This window comes from Amblyomma mixtum, chromosome 1 (assembly GCF_055824585.1).
Source record: "Amblyomma mixtum isolate Tamu chromosome 1, ASM5582458v1, whole genome shotgun sequence".
Taxonomy (NCBI): domain Eukaryota; kingdom Metazoa; phylum Arthropoda; class Arachnida; order Ixodida; family Ixodidae; genus Amblyomma; species Amblyomma mixtum.
Genome location: NC_143012.1, coordinates 102,270,885 through 102,291,621, shown reverse-complemented (window position 1 = coordinate 102,291,621; position 20,737 = coordinate 102,270,885). Strand labels below are relative to the sequence as shown.

Below are 20,737 nucleotides of genomic sequence, written 5' to 3'. Positions count from 1 at the left end.
GCACTGGGAATGGCTGGGTGCTTTCAGCTAACATAAAGAGCTTTGTCTGTCCACGGGATGTCTAATGAAGAGCCCAACGATTCTGCGCCACCGTTTGCCGCCAGTAGTGTGTGTTTCTCATCTTTATCTCTTGTTTCCTTAAGCGACACATACAGTCGGGGACAAAAGTCTCCGGACCACGTGTTCCTCAAACGAAGCTTATTGCTCTACTCTCAGACAGCGGCTGGAGACCGCACTTGCGCAGATGAAAGAACAAAAATTTACCTTTTACTTCCACAAGTGTGGTCTCCAGCCGCCGACTGATAGCAGAGCTATCGGCTTCGTTAGAAGAACACGTGGTCCGGAGGCTTTTGTCACCGACTGTACGTCTTGAAGTTTATTCAGCCGCTCACACCGAACCACCCCTCTCTGTGTGGAGACTAACGGGTCTCCTTCTGTTTGCTCATTACCCGCGTCATTCCCGAAGAGAGAGACCTGTCTGTCTTACAGCGCCAGTGCCTGGCGGCGGCGGTGTGCCTGCAGTTCTTCTTCCTCAGCGCCTTCCTCTTCCTGCTGCTGGAGTCGGCCTACGTGTGCCGGCTGCTGGCGCCCGCCCTGCTGCCCCGACACCTGCCGTTCACCGGCGCCTCCGTCGCCGTGGCCGGATTCGGTGCGTCTCCTCCTCCACTTTAGGTTCCTTCTTCGAATAGAGCTGCAATCTGGAAGTCGCACTTAAAGCGAAACTGCCTAAGTTTTAGAAATCAACGAGCTTCAGAGGGTCGAATGCGTGAAACTTGCAGGTAAAGTAGAAAACCAGCGGAAAGGACGCGTTCACAAGGAGGAGAAGTACAACGTCCTGTGTACTTCTCCTCCTTGTGAACGCGTCCTTTCCGCTGGTTTTCCAATTACCATGCACCAACTGGCACAGCAAGCTACGCTTCTTCAATTGCAGGTAAAGCATGCGAAGTCTTTTTGGGCTAGCACTTGAAATAGTGAAGTAATCGCCGATTAAAATCCGGACGCCCTTCAAGCTTCTCCGCAGCGCACAACGCCAAGTGGGGGGGCGCATGATGACGTCATCGAAGGTATCTGTGCATTTCCAACGCTTTTAATGCCTGCTTTGGAGGGAAAAAAAGCAACGCCGCCGAAGGCAAACCCTGCTAAGAGTTGTTTGGCAGCGTCTAACGAGTCAGGGCTGGGTGTGGCTGACGACAGCGCTAATTTGAAATCATACCTTCTGTGACGTCACGCTGAGTTTCCCTGCACTCCTCCGGTGCACTGAGGAGAAGCGCAACATTCAATCGTTGATAACGTCACTATTTTTAATGATAGTGTAAAAACACTTGGCATGCTTGACCTACAGCCTATATAGATTTGAATCCTTGAATATCGCTAAATTCTCACGAAAGTGTTGCAGTTGCCCTTTAAAGCCCTACACAGACACCAAATTTTAAATTGCGTGTTTCTTTCTTCCAAAATTATTTATTTATTTATTTATTTATTTATTTGTACCTCACAGGTACCCGAAAAGCATTGGGTGCGGGGGACAAATAAAAAAAAAGGAATATGCAGAAGGAAAAAAAAAACAAAACATCGGTACAAGAACGCGTTACAAGGCGTTACAGTGCACATGAAAGGAACACGAAAATTATACAAAACGGAGTTAAAATAACATCAGACACGAAAATAGAAAGAAAAAAAAGCGAAACACGAACATGTGAAAAAGGCAACCAGGGGCAACACAAGAAGTGGTAAATGGGAAAACAACGTTAAGAACAAATGAAACTGTCGTACATTTCGAACATCGCTAGGGCAATAAACGTATACACAGATGTTTATTTATTTTATTTATTTATTTAGTAAGGAACCCACAGCGCCGTGGCATTACAGTGGGGGGGGGGGGGGCAATGTACAAAAAAGAAGCACACATGACACCTCCGCTCGCAGGCAGAGTTACAAGCATAAAGCTGTACATCTGTCCATCTCACTTCATGTACATCTCACTTCAAAAGAACACATCACAATCGCATCACATCATTAAAGAACGAAAGAACGCATCATTTGATGTCACACTCACAACATCACTCGATAGTCTGTTCCATTCTCTAATGGTTTTCGGAAAAAAAGACATTTTAAACAATTCAGTTTTTGCCGCGAATTCGCGGACTTTAAAAACATGGTCAACACGGTTGGATCTGCGGCCGCCGCGGTGGCTCAGCGGTTATGGTGCTCGGCTGCTGACCCAAAAGACGCGGGTTCGATCCCGGCCGCAGCGGCTAGAATTTCTTTGGAGGAGAAATTCTAGAGGCCCGTGTACTGTGCGATGACAGTGCACGTTAAAGAACCCCAGGTGGTCGAAATTTCCGGAGCCCTCCACTACGGCGTCTCTCATAGCCTTAGTCGCTTTGGGACGTTAAAACCCCATAAACCAAACCAAACACGGTTGGATCTATAAAAAAGCTCCTGCACATACCTTTCGCGTTCAACCCGAACAGTTGAATAATAAACAGCATGAAACAGCTTCAGACGCAACTTCTTTCGGCGCGTGTCAAGCAATTCCCAGTTGAGTGCATCCTTCGTACGCGATGCACTGTAACGAGCCCCGCGTGTGCCAGACACGAAACGAGAGGCAATGTTCTGCACCCTCTCCAACTTATCTTTATCTCTAGCAGTAGGCGGGTCCCAGACAGTGCACGCGTAGTCCAGAACCGACCTGACATAAGTCTTGAATAAAATGTCACGACATGACAGTGGAAAAGTGCTTGCATTTCGGCGAAGAAATCCCAAGTTTCTGCATGCTTTAGCAGAGCTATAATCGACGTGATGGCGCCAGCTCAAATCAGGAGTAAAATAAACGCCTAGATATTTAAATTCGAATACCTGTTCTAACATTGTGTTCCTAATAACATATGAATACACATCAGGGTTTTTCTTTCTTGTAAACTTCATATGGATAGTCTTGGACAAATTCAAATTCATATTCCATTTAACGCACCACTCTGAGATTCTGCTCAAATCTTCTTGGAACATTTCCACATCTCGATCACTAGTGACAACACTATAAAGAACGCAGTCATCCGCAAATAACCGCATTTGAGATACTATTCCGTCACCAATGTCATTCACGTACAGCAGGAACAATAGTGGTCCCAACACGAAGCCCTGGGGAACACCAGACACAACCTGCACTCTTTGAGACTCGGCGCCATTCATAACCACAAACTGCTGCCGTAAACATAGGTAATCTTTTATGCGAAGCATATTACTAGAGCTACACTACAGCCCGTCGAGCGCGGCGGTGGAGCTACCATTGACCTTTAGCGTGACCACGTGACACCACGTGACAACATGACGTCACAGCAGAGGAGAGATGCGCTGCCGGCTCGCGCGGTCGGCCGCGGCGGTGGAGGCTCCACATCAGAGGCGCGGCGGCTGACCACGTGACAACATGACGTCACAGCAGAGGAGAGATGGGCTGCCGGCACGCCCGGTCGGCCGCAGCTGTGGAGGCTCCACATCAGAGGCGCTGCAGCTGACCACGTGACGCTACAGCAGCGGTATAAACCTGAGCGCTTCGGCGAGCGCGGCTTCGGCCGCTTATCTGTTTTTTAAGCAGCGTCCGCTCCGGCGGACACAGTTGTTGCTGCGACGCGCGTCTTTTCTTTCCTTTTTTTCTCTTTCCTCTGATCTTTTCACTCTCCTCTGTCTGCACGTGGCAGCGGTGGTGGCTCGGCTCGAGCCAGTAAGCAGGCCCGTGCAATTTCCTTTTCATCCTTCTCTCAGTCACAACAACAGCTCTCCGGGCACTTACGAGGCGGCCAGGTGTTGGGATGCCGCCTAGAAGCAGGGCTGATTTGAACGAGAAGCGAAAGCTTCAGCGTGCCACAGAGACCGATGAAGAGCGGGATGAACGTCTGGCTAAGCGGCGTGCTCAATATGCGGCTCGGCGACAACGTTCTACAACAACTGAAGAACAAAGCGAGGAACTTTACCAAGCCTAGCCATCAATATGCTTCGCATCTGACTAGGCTTAACCTTAGCTAAGCCTCAGCCATTTTTACCCATGATATCACTTGAGGGCTAATATAGTAAAATGTATTTTTGTGAATGTGAATTAGTAAAGAATGCGTCACGGTATCAAAGGCCTTTTTAAAGTCCAAAAACACGCAGTCCACGCTGTTAAATATGAGGTAGCATGGTCTTGTGCCGGAAAGGGAATGAGGGACGTCGGAGACGAGGCTAACGGAAAAGACAATGAGAGAGGACTTTATACAAAATTTACACTATTTACAAGTGAGCTCTGTAATGAGGCGCTCACTGCAGGAACGCTGCATGACGACAGCTCATGAGGAGACCATTCGATGACAAAGAGCCCCTGTCTAAGTTGTTGCGCATTTCACTTATATACTATGCAGAACCAACTAGCCCGACAACACGCTCTTCTGAAGTTAGAGATACCGGTCTATAATTTGATACAGTGTTGCGAGGGCCATATTTGTAGATTGGCACAACACTTGCAATTTTCCAGTCATCTGGAAGGCAGGATTCTTCAAGCGATTTTTCAAAAATTATCTTTAAGTAGGGTGCACTTACCTGGTCTGCACTTATCTCGTACTTACCTGGTCTTAGTGATCACACCTTGCTTCATTTCGATGTAAAAATTAATATTCCTAATCGCTGGAACATCTTCAAGTCAATTAGAGATTACAAGCGGGCGGACTATGATGCTATTAATCGTGAATTAGCTCTTTTCTTAAACAGTTATTTACCAGATTTTCCACAGCGTTCTGTCCTCACTAACTGGGAAATGTTTAGGGACACTGTTGAACGTCTCACTAATACATTTGTGCCGCTAAGAATTTTGCGGTGTAATAGCCAATCACCGTGGTTTAACAACGTTCTAAAAAGACTATCCAATAAGAAAAAACGTTTGTGTCGCTCGGCGAAATCGTCGAATTCGCAACAACGATGGGACTGTTACCTTTCTGCGGCCGCTGAGTACAAATTAGCTCTGAAAAATGCTAAGGACACCTTCTTTAACAGTACTGTGCCTGCTTTGCTGATTAATAACCCTAGACAGTTTTGGAACACTGTGAACAAGAAAGATAGTTCGTCAATACTACTTACATCTTCTGACGGCGTTGCATTTTCACCTCATGAATGCGCTAGTGTTCTTAACAGTGTTTTTGTTGCTGCTTTTTCTGGCAATGTTTCCCTTACCAAGCAGAAGTGTCCGGTCTTGGATGCTTTTCCCATGGATCCAATTCTTTTTGACACAACTGGCATCCTGAGGATAATTGAAAACCTTAAGATTTCTTCCTCCTGTGGCGTCGATAACATTAATTCGGAATTTCTGGTTAACACAAAGATGTACAGTTCCATGATCCTCACCAAACTGTTTGAACAGTCTCTGGAAACAGGCTGTATTCCCAATGACTGGAAGGTTGGGAGGGTGATTCCGCTGCATAAGTCTGGCGATAAACATTGCCCTGATAACTTTCGCCCTGTGTCGCTCACCAGCATTCCATGTAAAATCATGGAACATGTCATCTACTCTCATCTTGTCAACTTTTTAGAATCCAATTGCTTTTTCACTAATGCCCAACACGGCTTCCGTAAATCATTTTCATGCGAAACGCAACTCATATGTTTCACAAATGACCTGCATTGCATTCTGGATCGTGGGTCCCATGCTGATTCTATATTTATGGATTTTTCTAAAGCATTTGACAAGGTTTCACATGAGCTTCTTTTTCTTAAACTAAACAGCCTTAACATTGATTCCACATTGCTTGCATGGTTGCATTGTTTTCTTTCAAACCGAAGTCAGTTCGTAACAGCAAATAACGTCAATTCAGATTCCTCTCCTGTTTGCTCTGGCGTGCCTCAGGGGTCCGTTCTTGGGCCCCTCCTTTTTCTCATTTATATAAACGACTTACCAACTAATATATCGTCTTCCATTTGTCTTTTTGCCGATGACTGTATTATTTACCGCGAAATTAATGATGATAATGATGTATGTGTTCTTCAGTCAGATATTAACAAGGTACTGGATTGGTGTAACCTGTGGAATATGAAGCTAAACATTACTAAATGCAAGCATTTGCCCATTTCTCGTCTATCTAATACACCCTCTACCTACTGCATTGGCATCACTCTTGAAACTGTGTCGTCTTATAAATATCTGGGTGTTCACGTCTCTTCTAACCTGTCTTGGAAAACTCATGTTGACTACATTACAAATAACGCCAATCGCATGCTTGGTTACCTTCGCAGAAATTTTTCATGTGCACCGAGTTCATTAAAATTATTACTTTACAAAACATTGGTCCGCTCTAAATTGGAATATGCTTCATCGATGTGGAACCCTGGGGTCGAATCTCTCATTTTTGACTTAGAATCAATTCAAAACCGCGGTTGTCGCTTCATACTTTCCAACTATCATCGTACTAGTAGTGTAACTGCCATGAAAACTAACCTTTCCCTACAGCTTCTTTCCCATCGCAGGTCAATAGCTTGATTATGTACTTTTCACAAAATTTATCATAATCCTTATCTTAAAGAGAAGTTGCTAAGAAGACCACCCTATATTTCCGCACGCATTGATCACCGTCACAAAGTTTGGATCCCTCCTTGTCGTACAAGATGTTTTCACTATTCATTCATACCCAGAACTTGTGTCAGCTGGAATCACCTTCCTCACAATATTGCTATAATTACTGATACTGCTGCATTTCGTAACGCTGTTATTAATTTTATATAAGTATGTGTCTATAACTTTGTTAATTTATTAGCTGCTGTTTTCTTTTATATTTTGTTTTGTGTAATGCTGCCTTTTGTTAATTCTGTTATTGATTTTATACCAGTGTGTGCTGTAACTATATTCAATTTTTCTAGCTGCTGTTTTGTTTTTGTACTTGCATATTATTCCCACTCCCCTCTGTAACGCCTAACGGCCCTGAGGGTAAATAAATAAATAAATAAATAAACCGACTCAGCACACAGTTTGTAGAATTTGTTTGGCAAGTCATCAGGACAACCAGCCTTAGCAATCTTCAGATTCTGCAACAGAGACTGTATACCGTTGATGCTGATCACAACATCATCCATAACACTCGCCACTGGCTGGAAACTCGGGGTATTCATATCAGCATGTTCGATTTCAGAGCTGAAAACAGAGCTGAAATATTTATTAAAGAACTCAGCTTTTTGTGCATCATCATCAACAAAGGTGTCACCAGAAACAAGAGGTGGTATAGTTACAGAGTCTTTTCCATTTCTCCTTACATGTTTCCAAAATTCCTTTGGATTTTCTTTTAATTTCGTCTCCATTGAAATGCCAAACGAATTCTTTGCAGCTGCCACCGCAACTTTCATTCTTCCGGCAATTTCCTGAAGCTTGAACCAATTCTCATGCGTCGGATTTCCTTTAAATTTAACGTAAACACGTTGCCTTTTGCGCGTAGTACTGCGTAGCTCCCGAGTAAACCATGGTTTGCTTTTACTCCTCCTTTTCGTTAATATCCATGCCGGAACAAAGCACTGCCTCAGTTCAAGCATCTTGTCCTTAAATCTAGACCATAGTTCAACCACTCCAGAGTTATCGGCATGCGTTTCAAAGATCGTTCGGTAGTTATTCAACTCTTCGTTTACCTTCCTTACGTTTGCTTTTTCATGGTTATATACTCGCCTATGTGCTGTACCAGCGCTCCTTACATGTTCAACTTTCATTTCACAAAGCACAGCACTGTGATCGCTTATTCCAGGTAGCACCTGAGTGGAATTGACGAATTCAGGTTGATTTGTGAACAACAAATCTAGGATATGATCCCCACGTGTCGGTTCCAGAACCGTTTGACGCAATGCATAAAGTTCAACCAAGTTGATCAGTTCTTGGCAGGAGCGACTCGTAAAGGACTGGAAGTGAGGTTGATGAGTCCAGTTAATGCTAGGCAGATTGAAGTCACCTCCGATCACCATAAAATCTGTTTGAATTGCGTCAATTGTCCCCGCCAGCTGCCCAAACACATCAACTGATGAATCAGGCGGGCGGTAGAACGAACACACAGTTATAACTTTGTTGTTATTAAGCACCAGTTTACACCATACAGCTTCACATTGATCGGCAACATTTATTTGGTAAGAAGAAATTGAAGCATCCACAAGAATAAGTACACCTCCTCCATGCAAGTGTCTGTCCTTTCTATGACATTTAAAACGATCTGGGAATACTTCACCATCTGCAATTTCATTTGCTAACCATGATTCAGTGCCGAGAATAACGGACGGCTTCACCATATCAATTAGAGCTGCAAATTCATCAACCTTGTTTTTAATGCTACGGCAGTTAATTACAAGAAAGGAAATAAGCGTTGCATTACGCCGACACCGTCACTCAACCGGTACTACCTCCTTTGTAGCACTGGCCTTATCACCTACTATCGGTACGACCTCATTTGTATTTTCATCAAACAAGTACTTCTCGCCGTTTATAATAAGAGTGTCATACCTGAGGCTGATCTTGTCGCCACTTTGATCTCGTGATTTTGCGAACTGCCATAGAAACTTTCTCTTTCTACGTACTTCCTCAGAAAAGTCCTCTCAAATACTGACATCACTTCCTTTTAATTTATAAGCCCTCTTTAAAACCTTCTGCTTGTCAGCGTATGAGGCGAAAATCGCTTTTAAAGGACGGTTGCTACCAGACTTGAATCTGCCTAGTTTTACGGATTGAAGTCCTAATTTCGAATTACACACGTCAATTACGCATTCTACTGAGTCCTCATTTGACTCGTTTCGTTTTTATCCTCGACACCAAAGAAAAGCAAATTGCAACGCCTCCTCTGGTTCTCCAGATGCTCAACCTTTGCCATTACTGAACTCAACATCCGCTGCTGATCTTCAAATCGTTTTTTCCATTCACCAACTGCGCAGTTCATTTCATCAAGGCTCGCTATTCTTGACTCTATCGATGCAATACGGCTGGCGAGATCATGCATGGCTCTCTTACTTTCAACTTGGGTCAGTTCTATTGCACTCAACTTGGCCTTAATCGTATTTTGGCCATCTAAGAGCATCTGCACAGTTTCTGCGGTAGACGGACCTGGGTTAGGCTCAACATCACCACATAGAAGTAGCAGAGACAGATAAAAGGAAATACGACGCAATAACCGAAAACGACGACGCGAGTAACCTTTCGGTCGCGAGTGAGTTCTGAGACAAGCAAATAACACATGGGGTGCAACCGGCAAAACGAAATGCGCGCGAAAACAGTGCAAGTTTGTGTTACTAACCTGCAAAAGCAACAGGAAAAACGTGAGCGGCAGTGCTTCAGCCATGCCATGACCAATGAAAGAGATTATGGTTGGTTGGTTTATGGGGTTTAACGTCCCAAAGCGACTGAGGCTATGAGAGACGCCGTAGTGGAGGGCTCCGGAAATTAGGACCACCTGGGGTTCTTTAATGTGCACTGACATCGCACAGTACACGGGCCTCTAAATTTCTCCTCCAAAGAAATTCTAGCCGCCGCGGCCGGGATCGAACCCGCGTCTTTCGGGCCAGCAGCCGAGCACCATAGCCACTGAGCCACCGCGGCGGCAGAGATTATGTTGTCAGGAAGATCATTCCAGAGTTTTATTGCTCTAGGTAATGCAGAAGAATTAAGTGACAGGGACTTTCCTAAAGGGTACTAGTAGACTGAATTCGAAGAGAAGGTGAGCATCGCAGGTGGTGGCAGGAAGTTAAATGGGCAGATGAGGTTAAGAAGTCTGCAGGTATACGGTGGCCGCCGCTCGCACAGGAAGCGGTTAATTCGAGACGTATGGGAGAGGCCTTTGTCCTACGCCGAAAGTAGTCAGGCTGATGATGATGATGGTGAATAACTGCTCATACGTCGTTCGTTGTCATACCAGCTCTTCAAGCATGGCTGGTTTCAGTGTTGTAGTTAATTAAAAGTACGGGTCAGCGTTTATATTGCAGGTTTTTTTCGAGGTGACTTAGTGACCAAATACATGTCACATCCATCGTTCGATTGATGAAACCGAAACCGTGTGCAGGTATTGTAACAATCGTATTTATTGGTTTGGTTTGGTTTATAGGGTTTAACGTCCCAAAGCGACTAAGGCTATGCGAGACGCCGTAGTGGAGGGCTCCGGAAATTTCGACCGCCAGGGGTTCTTTAACGTGCACTGGCATCGCACAGTACACGGGCCTCTAGAATTTCGCCTCCAAAAAAATTCAACCGACGCGGCCGGGATCAAATCGGCGTCTTTCTGGTCAGCAACCGAGCGCCATAACCACTCAGCAACCGCAGCGGCAATCGTATTTATTGAATTGTATTTCTTATTGGTGTCAAGAATATTGATTCTTCCTAGATTTCGCCAAACTGCCTGGACCATATGAGGTTTCCAGTATTATATAAATAAAAAAAATTGAGATACTATATTTTCATGCCTACATAAAGGTAAAATAAATGTCACAGCAATTGTTGGGTTGATGAAACCGAAACCGCGTCACGGATAAATTGAACTGCAATTGCAATTCAATTCAAAACATTATCAATAAATTAGACAGGCAGCGAAGAACGGGGGGTCTAGAAATTAACATGCAGAAAACCAAAGTAATGCTCAACAGTCTAGCAAGGGAACAGCAGTTCACAGTTGGTAGTGAGGTGCTGGAAGTGGTCAGGGAATATGTCTACTTAGGGCAGGTAGTGACCGCTCATCCGGATCATGAGACAGAAATAGGTAGAAGAATAAGAATGGAGTGGAGCGCATATGGAAGGTTCTCTCAGATCATTAATGGCAGTTTACCAATAACCCTCAAGAGAAAAGTATACAATACTTGTATCTTATCGGTACTCACCTATGGGGCAGAAACGTGGAGGCTAACGAAAAGCATTCAGCTTAAGTTAATGTACTACGCAGCTAGCTATGGAAAGAAAAATAATAGGTGTAACGTTAAGAGATCGGAAACGGGCGGAGTGAGTGAGGGAACAAACGCGGGTGAATGACATCCTAGTTGAAATCAAGAGGAAGAAGTGGGCTTGGGCAGGGCATGTAATGCGAAGGCAAGATAACCGCTGGCTCTTAAGGGTAATCGAGTGGATTCCAAGAGAAGGCAAGCGTAGCAGGGGGCGGCAGAAAGTTAGGTGGGCGGATGAGATTAAGAAGTGTGCGCAGCTGGCAAAGGACAGGGTTAATTGGAGAGACACAGGAGAGCGCTTTGCAATGCAGTGGGCGTAGTCAGGCTGATGATGATGATGATGAGGCGAATGCCACGCTTTAACTCATGGGTTGTAGTCTGTAATACATCATTTAGGGGAGAAAACGCGCAATAAAATTCGGCGCTGATAGTCCTTTAAGTTGGGCACAGTGTGGCTATGAGGAGAAGGTCCTCGCTCCGCTGGAGCCTACGCATGGGGAAATGAAGTGTGGAGACATCTTGTGCACGATGTTTTGTGAAATGCGGCGCTTCTCCTGAACGTTCCGCGCAGCTGCGCTACTTTTGCTCACCGCGCCTAACATCGCGAGACATTATACCGCACCTGCCCGCTTAAAGCGACGCTTTGGCCTGACGCGACATGCGCAACACCATCAGGGGAAAACACCAATGTGTGGCCCCTGTCCCTGTAAGAACACTTTGTTCACGCATTTCTCTTGGTGAGTTACACTCTTTTTGCTCTCTAATTCACCCTGCAGCTAGCTAAAGTGAAGGCATAAGAATTCCGAAGTACGTCGAGACCGACTTCCAACGCGGTTTAGACGTACTCTGCGAAAGTTTCCGATCTCGCGGTCGGAACCTGAAGCTATAACCATCGCGCCATCGACGAGCCAACAACACCCCTTGCTATCTTCGTACAGCTGCAGGGCGCTAACCGTAAAATGTAAAGCGGATAACCGTAAACGTTTTGTGACTTATAAAGCACCTACTGTTATCGAAAACGGACGGACGAATGGGCTGAACCCTTTAAATCGAACGGCGACTGACGCCGCCTAGCCTTGGCTCGCAATAAGTTTTGTAGTTGACCTGGAGACGGGGAACGCTTCTTTGCCTTTAGCGCGAGCCTTTGCACGACCTTCATCAGAGTGCGGATGAGGCTTGCCTTGAATTTAGCCACCAGTCAGGTAGCCTCCACTCTTTGTAAGCCTTAATGCTTCAAATCAACCCCGTTATTTTCAAATGGGGATGCCACTTATAGAAAAGTATCATCTGTTCAGCCGTTTCGTCCTCCTCTCCGTACGCGCCGCACAATGTGTCTATCTCGTGGCACTTGACTCGGTGCGTCTCAGACCGAAATATCCCCTTACTGGCTTCGAAAAATGACCATAGTGAACACAAACAACTCAAACACCGCAGATACGTGGGAGTCTCTCCTGCGTACTTGCGAGCCGGCAGACCAACGCCGGCTTATCCAGCGCGCGGTGGAGGCCGCGACAACCCAAAGGATCCCCGCCGACCTCCTCTAAGCAAGCGCAACCGGTCCTTGGACTTGGTCCTCTGTTTTTTTTTTTCATTTCATGTATTTTCTCCTTGAGGGCCCGAGGGCATTACATAAGGGGGAGGCGAATTGACATGTGTATTTCTTGAACGTGGAAAAAGGTGAAGACAAAGACATAAAATACAATGAAGGCAAGCAAGAACATAAGCAAGAAAAAAAGATACAGTAAAAAATAGCAGAAATACATCTAAGTGAAATAATAGCAAGCAAGCGCAAAAGAAACAAAAATTACACTAAGGCGCACAAATGCAACTAAACGAAGTAACAGAAGAATACAAAGGGGGCAGTCTATTCAGGATGGATGAAGTTTTAGCTTTTTACGGAATTGATTTCTCTCTGTGCATTCGGCTATGTTTTCGGGTAAGGAATTCCATAAGACTATTGCATGAGGGAAAAATGAGCTACTCATTGCAAGGTTGCGGGGACAGGGTTAATTGGGGAGACACGGGGGAGAGGCCTTTGCCCTGCAATGGGCGTAGTCAGGCTGATGATGATGATGATGACTCTCGAAAGTGCGATGTAAAGGACACGTTTGGGGTTATGCATTAAAATTCACCTTCTTCTCCGCAGGTGTCCCGGCCATCGTGACGGGCGTGTCCGCCGGGACTCTCGGAGACAAGTACACGAGGCAGGGGCAAATGTGAGTGCGGCAGACATCACGCTCACCACTCTCCCAGGGTCCTCGCATCCCTTGAGGTGTACGCCCGGCAGACTGCTTGTCCTGGCTTTCTTCGCTCTAACTCATTTGACTAGCGAGTGCATGAACATGGAAGCACTAATTCCTGCTGGAAAACCTTCTTCCATTTTCCGCTGAAGTAACTGGAAGTGGAGTTTTCAAGTTGTAGTTGGGAGCGATTAGCTGGAAGGGGAAACCTTCCATCTGGAAGCAAAAAATATACCTTCTGCACAGACTTCCGGGTTCCATAATCCAGCTGAGAATGGCATTTTTATTGTTTATTGTTTATTTTCCCTTCGGGCAACATACAGGTATTGCCCACGAGGCAAGACAAAAGTAGGTGCTGAACCTCCTGACTGGCTCTTGTCCTCGCCTGGGTACAGCAGCAGGAGCGGTATTGCATTATACAACGACAAAAAGGCTGTCTTTGCCGTCATTTACACAACAGACGCGTCATAAACAGTTGTAAATATATACAGATAAGAAAAATAATGCGCACTAAATCATATGCAAAATTGATACAGAAATGCAATACAGAAGGGTTGTTCGAACCGTAAACAAAAGAGTACATCAAACGGAACCAGAAGTAAGCATTTTGTCTTCTAGGACACAACGTTATACAAAAAGGAAAGACGAACAGATGCGTTTAAAACCCCTGGAACCTCTAGAAATAGGAAGCAGAAGACGTCCTAGGTGCAGTCATCAATGGTTTTCACTCGGAGGAGCACGATTTCGGGTTCCATAATCCAGCAGGAAACAGTTTCTTTGTTCTTCCGATATCGCCGCGAAACGTCGTCTTCTGATCACCTATAGCGTTCCTTTTTTCCTTCGCGCAGCTGCTGGCTGGACCTGTCGGAGGGCGCCTCGTACGCGACCACGGTTCCCGTGTGCCTGTGCGTGCTGCTGCAGCTGTTCTTCCTGGCGGCCGCCTTCTTCTGCCCGAGGCCCCAGAGGAACCTGTCAGCCAGGCTCTTCCACCGGGTCAGGTGCGTCCGTTGTTCTAGGCGCAGAGATAGCATCGCCGCCACGGATGCTCCTCCGCATAAAAAAATTGGCGGGGGTTTAGCTTTGGTTAAGCCTGGTAGGTGGCGAAAGCAAAAGCGCAGCGCCTCCAACAGAACTGACATTTTTCGAAGCGCTAAAAGAACAAGGACGCAGAGGGAACAGACAAGGACGAGCGCTACTTCCAACTGTTTATTTCGTAAAACCGCAAGTGCTTTAAACAGTTCCCGAACGCTTTTATGACACGGCAGTGAACTGCACGCGCGAGATTGCACAATAAGGCTACCGAGACTAACAGATAATGTTCTGTTAGTCTCGGTAGCCTTACTGTGTAATCTCGCACGTGCAGTTCACTGCCGTGTCATAAAAGCGTTCGGGAACTGTTTAAAGCACTTGCGGTTTTACGAAATAAACAGTTGGAAGTAGCACTCGTCCTTGTCTGTTCCCTCTGCGTCCTTGTTCTTTTAGTGCTTCGAAAAATGTCAAATCTGCACCAACTACCCCGATCCACTACCCTTCTGAACTCCAACAGAAGGAACGTAGTGCGCCGCGTCTACAGGTCACGCGTGGCTACCGGCCACCGCTGCGCGACGACTCAAAGCGTCTTCGGTAATTTTTTTTATATTTTGTTTTGATGTTGTTGCGACTGAGAGAAAGAAAACAATCTACAGCTGGTATGACGTCACAGCGGCAGTAGCGCCACAGGTGCGCGGCGCGGCGTAACTGCAGCCGGGCTATCTGAAGGAGCGAGTTGGTCGCCCATATTCACTCCGCTAAAGGTCAAACATAACAGCGGCCGGGTCACGCGAAGGCTTGAAAGTGCGAGTAGTATTGCTTTCACAATAATAACAGCGAGTCGCCACTTTCTCCGCGTGGTTCCATCATTTTCCACGCACACCACTGGTACGTAAGCCGAACGAGGTTTGGCCCATGATCGGTTCCCGCTCGAACGCCGGCGCTTTGTTATGCGACGCACGATGTCCTTGTGTGTGCAGTGCAAGCAATACCATTTCTGCGTAAGCCACGATCACGATTGATTGACGAGTACGTTGTCAGTGCATTCATTCTTTATGTATTCTTGATATGGTCTATGTGTGGGCCTGTAACTTTTGTTTATATCTGGGTAACGCAATACTCTGCTCTGAGTCGCTTCTTGGTACCGGCTAGCATGGGCATAAATAAACCCTGCGCCGCCTGTGTCACCTGCCTTCATCAGTTTCGTTTTCGCTTCCGCGGAAAAGAACACGCGCTCGATGCAGTGCTCTATACACGGAGCTCGAAGCCTGCCTTTCTCTTCTCCAACACAAACTTCTCCGCATGATGGTGGGCTGAGCAAGAGGAGTAGTTTTCCGTTTAGGTTGCGACAACATGGTGTACACTGTTTCAAAAAAGCTAACTTAGCATTGTGGGCTGCGGAAAAGTGTCTGTGAGGTTATGGTGGTTACAATGTAAGCAAGTGGCTCTGTTCTCTTATCTTTAAGCAGTTTAATTCATTTTTTTACAAGAGCAGCCTGTGCCAGGATGCGAGTCGCCAAGCACTGGCAGTGATTTTGACACCAGAAAAAAAGTGCTCTGGCGATCAGCGAGTGTGTGAGCAGGAGAAGTCGGTGTGCCTGGCAGTTCATGGGTTCAGACAAAACTCTGTGCACACAGTGCGACAAGCAGTATGATGGCAATAAATTTTCAAGTGTGTAACAAAGATATATGATTCAGGCAGTGTTTGACTTATCAATTCAAATCCAACAAGTTTAGGTCAAAAATACGTGTGACAATGCTTCTGTGCATTTGCACTCTGTCCACTGTCTTATAACCGAGTTTCATGTTAACGAGGCATAACTGAATTGAAAAAGTTTTCTTCAGAAATACTGTCAATAATTTTAGTCCATAATAATGGGGCCTGTACTAACGAGGCATGACCGTATAGATGAAATTATAGTTACTTTTTTAGTTGTCATAATGACACAAGTAATTATGCTGTGTTATTTAACTAGGTGACCTAAGAAGTAAATTTGACTTCGCAAATTCTGAGAGCTGATCAGAAGAATGTTTGGTTTGGTTTTATGGGGTTTAACGTCCCCAAGCGACTTTCACGTGCACTGACATCGCACAGTACACTGGCCTCTATAGAATTGCCTCCATCGAAATTCGGCTGCCGCGGCCGGGATCGAACCATCGTCTTTCGGGTCAGCAGCCAAGCGCCGTAACCACTGAGCCACCGCAAACCAAACATATTGCGGCAGCTGGTCCGCCCAAGCAGGCTTCAGTAGGGCCGAAATCGGTGAATGGGGATTGCAGCTCTATCTCACAAAAAACAGAGAGAGAGAGAAAAGGACGGAAAGGCAGGGAGGCTAACCAGGCGATGCCCAGTTGGGTATACCCTACACTTGGGGAGGGGAACAAAGGGGAAAAAAGGAAAAATAGCAGCAATGAAATGAGTTTTTCAAGTGTCCATCGACCACTATGTCAAGGGGACAGAGGGCGCGCTTAGTTTATAGACGAGAAGACAACCCCGAGTCCCTTAAGAATCTCAGGAGCACTTTCACCGTTTTCCTTTGTGAGGAAGGTTGTTTCCAAGGCCCCTGAACCTTGGATTCTCTTAGAGGACGCGAGTCCGAGTGGCAGAGAGTAGCAGCCAGGAAGCCGCGCTCTCGCTGAAAACGAGGGCAGTCGCAGAGGAGGTGCCCGATCATTTCATCACAACCGCACTGGTCACACGCTGGAGAGTCAGCCATTGCGATGAGATTGGAATAGGCGTTTGTGAACGCCACTCCCAGCCACAGGTGACACAACAGCGTAGTATCACAGCGGGGGAGGCCGAATGGTATATGAAGTTGAAGCAAGGGGTCGAAGTGGTGCAAGCGGGGTGCCCAACCTCCAGGGCTTGACCACGACTGTAGAGTTAGGTTTCGGGCGAGCAGTTGAATGTACCTTGTTGCGTCAGCTCTTGTTAGTGGTATGCGGACAGTGTTGGTTGTATCGTGAGCCGATCGAGCAGCATCGTCAGCTAAGGCGTTACCAACAATGCCGCTATGGTCTGGTACCCACTGGAAGATGATTTCGTGACCCTGTTCGATTTCCTGGTGGTGCAGATATCGTACCTGCGCTGCAAGTTTCTCTTGGTCGCTATGCCTCAAGGCAGATTGAAGACATTGTAGGGCATGTTTGGAATCGCAGAAAACAGCCCATTTTTGGGGCGATTGTTGTGGGGTGTACTTTACCGCCGCAGGAAGTGCACCCAATTCCGCTCCAAAAAACAACGTAATGCTACTCTGGCGACCTTATACACTGCCGAAGCATAATTCTGTGTTCCCCTCATCTGCTCAACGCGGCATGCCTTTTTTAAGGCGGAAGCCTTTAATGCCTCATCGTTGTAAGCAGAAGTTGTCGACAGAAAATGTCACGCTTTTCAACTGGTCGAAACAGTTGTTACGTCGCAGTGCGCGAATTTCAAACGGGGCCAATTGTACTTTGGCTACTAACCATGCAACCAATTAAAGGGATTGTATAGTGATTCTCCAAGTTAGTGGGACTTACTTAACCAATTAGCCTAATTAACCTTCCTAGTCAGACCAGATAAATAAAACCGAGTAGGAAATTGGCCGAGCTCGGGAATCGAACCTCGGTCGCCGGAGTGCGAGACGAGCACGCTACCACTCCGCCATGCCAGCTCTTTTTTTTTTGTCTTTATTGCCTGTTTTGACAGATTACAACAGATCATAAACAGATGTTCTGCGCTGCACTCTCAAACATCAAGAGCGGACATGTGTTTCACTCGCGGGAGAAAATCAAAACTGTTTCAGGGAACACAACTCTCCCATCAACTCGATAACTTCATCTCCAAAACATAGCTCCTTGTACACTTCACGTAGCTTAAATATGTTTTCTTTGAAGTAATCGCGGACAGAACGCGCATCTTCATCACAGTGTCGTACAGCCATCCTGCTTCGCCAAATACTGTGCAGGCCAAGCAGGAAAATTACATCATATTTATAAAGATCCGGCTTAACGTCCAGGAATCGTATCCCATACGGCGTCAAGGGTAAATCTTTCTTTATTGTACGCTGGAGCACGTCCCAAAAGAGCAGCGCACCCAGCAATCAATAAAGACGTGTTCTATTGACTCTGGTTTATGACACAACAAGCAGTCAGCACCCCATGGTAGAAACAATCCCTTCTCCTCCATCCATGTTTTAACCGGCAACGTCCCAGTGTGTAACTTGAAGAAAAACGTCTTCACACCCGCTGGCACCACCATTTTTCGTACTCATTTTAAAACATTTCCTGCTTGGCCTGCACTATACAGAGATCGATAGATTGGCTCCGGGAAGACAGAGTCAAGCAAATCTTTTAACAATTTCTTACGCGTGACATTAGAAAGATATTCCAAACTGAAGCGCGCATTAAGAAACCAGAAAGCAAAGACCACTTCTTTCAAAAACCTACTTGCACTGTATCTTATCCCGTCCACGCTGGAAATAACATAGTTTGATAAAGCCGAAGAAAGCCTCACTTGAATAAATGTCCGCAGAAAAGGGTCGCGCTGGGAGGCAGGAGACAGAAGATCTCGGAGAGCGAGTAGAGAGGGAAAAGGTGAAGATCTTGAAGGTGTAGGAAATGGGTAAAAAGGCCTGTGAGGTATAAATCAGATGAGAAAGCAGCGGGAAAGGAACGTGGGCGAATTGGGATATGTATTGAGAATGTGCCTCTCGTACGTGATTTATATGAAAGAACAGAAGAGAAACAAAAAAAGGGAAATAAAGAAATGGAAAAGGTTAGGTAGGAAGAAGGAATGTGTGGAAATTATGTGCAGAGTGGTAGAAAAGAAGAAAAATGAAAAGGAAAAGGAAGTGGTGCATAGGTTTAATGAGAGTGAGCTCAATGGCTCCTGGAGTATTTGAAAAGGAGCGAAAGAATAGAGGCAAGGAAGAAAAAGAAAAAGAAAAGAAAAGAATACGTGAGGAGAAAGCAAGTAGGCAAGTGTTATGTAGGAAATGTAAAAGAAAAAGAGGCGAATAGAATAGGATTGAAGTTAAGGTGTGTGTAAATGTAGTTTAAATGTGTTGATAGGAATGACAAACAAAAGAAAAGTGTAATGTGTAAGTGTGCTGAGTAACCGAGACACGCCGCCACAGAGAGGAGGACACACCAGCATCCACCCATGATGGGGCCAAATGTCCCCCCTGTGGAAGCGGTACTCAGTCATGTGTATGTGTGTGTGGGAGGAAATGTGTCATGTGCAATGTATTAGCGGCGTGAATGATCGGGGAGCGACTGACTAACAACGGACACTATGCGGAGTAGCAAAGCTACGGTGTGGCGGTCATCGAGCCATGACCGCCACACCGCAGTGGTGCTTGTTTGTGTGTGTGGACGTGGTAAACGTGTGGCAATGTCTTGTGTAATGGGACAATGAGTTGACAAGTAATGAGACACATCACCGATTGGGTGACCGCAGGGACAAGATGATGATGATGCGAGGCCAAAGCGATGGAAATAAAATGGGAATCTGCCATGACCAGTGAGGAGTGTTGTTAGAGGTTTGGGTGGTGGAAATGTGTCGGGAATGTTGTATACACTGGGAATCCAGGAATAAATTCCTGTTCCCTCATTGTTGTGTTGCCACCACTGATGCCAGTGTGCGAGTACAGTGTTGTGTAAGTGTTTTCTTACGGACAATCGTGTTAAGGTGGATCTTCTGATGCGTGTGGATCGGCTGGCGCGAGATGCGATGATGTCCGCGAGCTCGTTGCCGAGAACTCCTGAATGAGATGGAACATGGTACAACTGTACGGGTCGAGCCTGGATTAATGTCTGTAATGATTGCTTGATATGAAAGATGCGAGTGTCTGTCGTTATGTAATTGTTTAATGTTTTGAGAAGCCATAAACAATCTGTATATATGTGTATAGGTATTGTGCCTGGTAATGTTAAGGAATATGTAATGGCCTCCTGGAATGCAATGACCTCAGCACCGTAGGCACTGGATGATAGCTCGACCCGAAAGCGACCGACTGAAATGAGATGTTCCATGGAATCAAATACGACGTATGAAGCGCCAGCCGAGGTTGTTGTGTATGAGCCGTCTGTGTATATGTGATAGCCGTGTTGACGAGAGTGAGAGGATATGTCTGCTGAGTGTAACTGTGTGTGTGTAAATGTGACGGCTTCGGCAGGGAGCTGAAGCGTGTCGTCATATGGTGCCGCCACTTCGGAGGCGCGATACGTTCTAGAACCGAACGTGACGTCCAATCTACGTGCGAAGAGCGCAAACTCCACATTCAACCGGTCAAGGTCGAAATGCAGAGGAGGCGCCCGCAATAGAATTTGGAGCGACCTCGTGCTCGTAGTGGAGTACGCCCGGACCAACGCGAGAAGCGGGGCCCGTTGGACGGAAACCAAACGAGCACGTAATCCTGAGTGAGGACTTTCGGTCCACCACACAGGGGACGCGTACGTGAGGGCCGGCAAGACTACCTGGGTGTAAAGTGCCCTTAGCTGGCCGGGAGCCGGCGTGCCACTGAGCCGCAGGAACGTACTGAGGCGTGCAGAGAGCATCTCGGCGCGCTCCTTGAGCAAATCCC

The 20,737-nt window shown here is 46.3% G+C and overlaps 1 protein-coding gene and 1 long non-coding RNA gene across 2 annotated transcripts in view; one reads left to right on the top strand and one right to left on the bottom strand.

The window, feature by feature from the left end:
• The window catches only part of LOC149367353 (adhesion G protein-coupled receptor D1-like), a 92,510-nt gene that overhangs the window by 36,902 nt on the left and 34,871 nt on the right, over positions 1-20,737 (top strand). Inside the window, exons 5-7 of the mRNA XM_089555269.1 lie at positions 490-649; positions 13,049-13,118; positions 13,991-14,140. Of these exons, the coding sequence (XP_089411395.1) occupies positions 490-649; positions 13,049-13,118; positions 13,991-14,140 (380 nt within the window). The remainder of the gene's footprint in view (positions 1-489; positions 650-13,048; positions 13,119-13,990; positions 14,141-20,737) is intronic.
• LOC149367354 (uncharacterized) overlaps positions 1-20,737 on the bottom strand; it is a 171,146-nt gene that overhangs the window by 119,959 nt on the left and 30,450 nt on the right. The gene's annotated exons all lie outside the window — the stretch shown is intronic.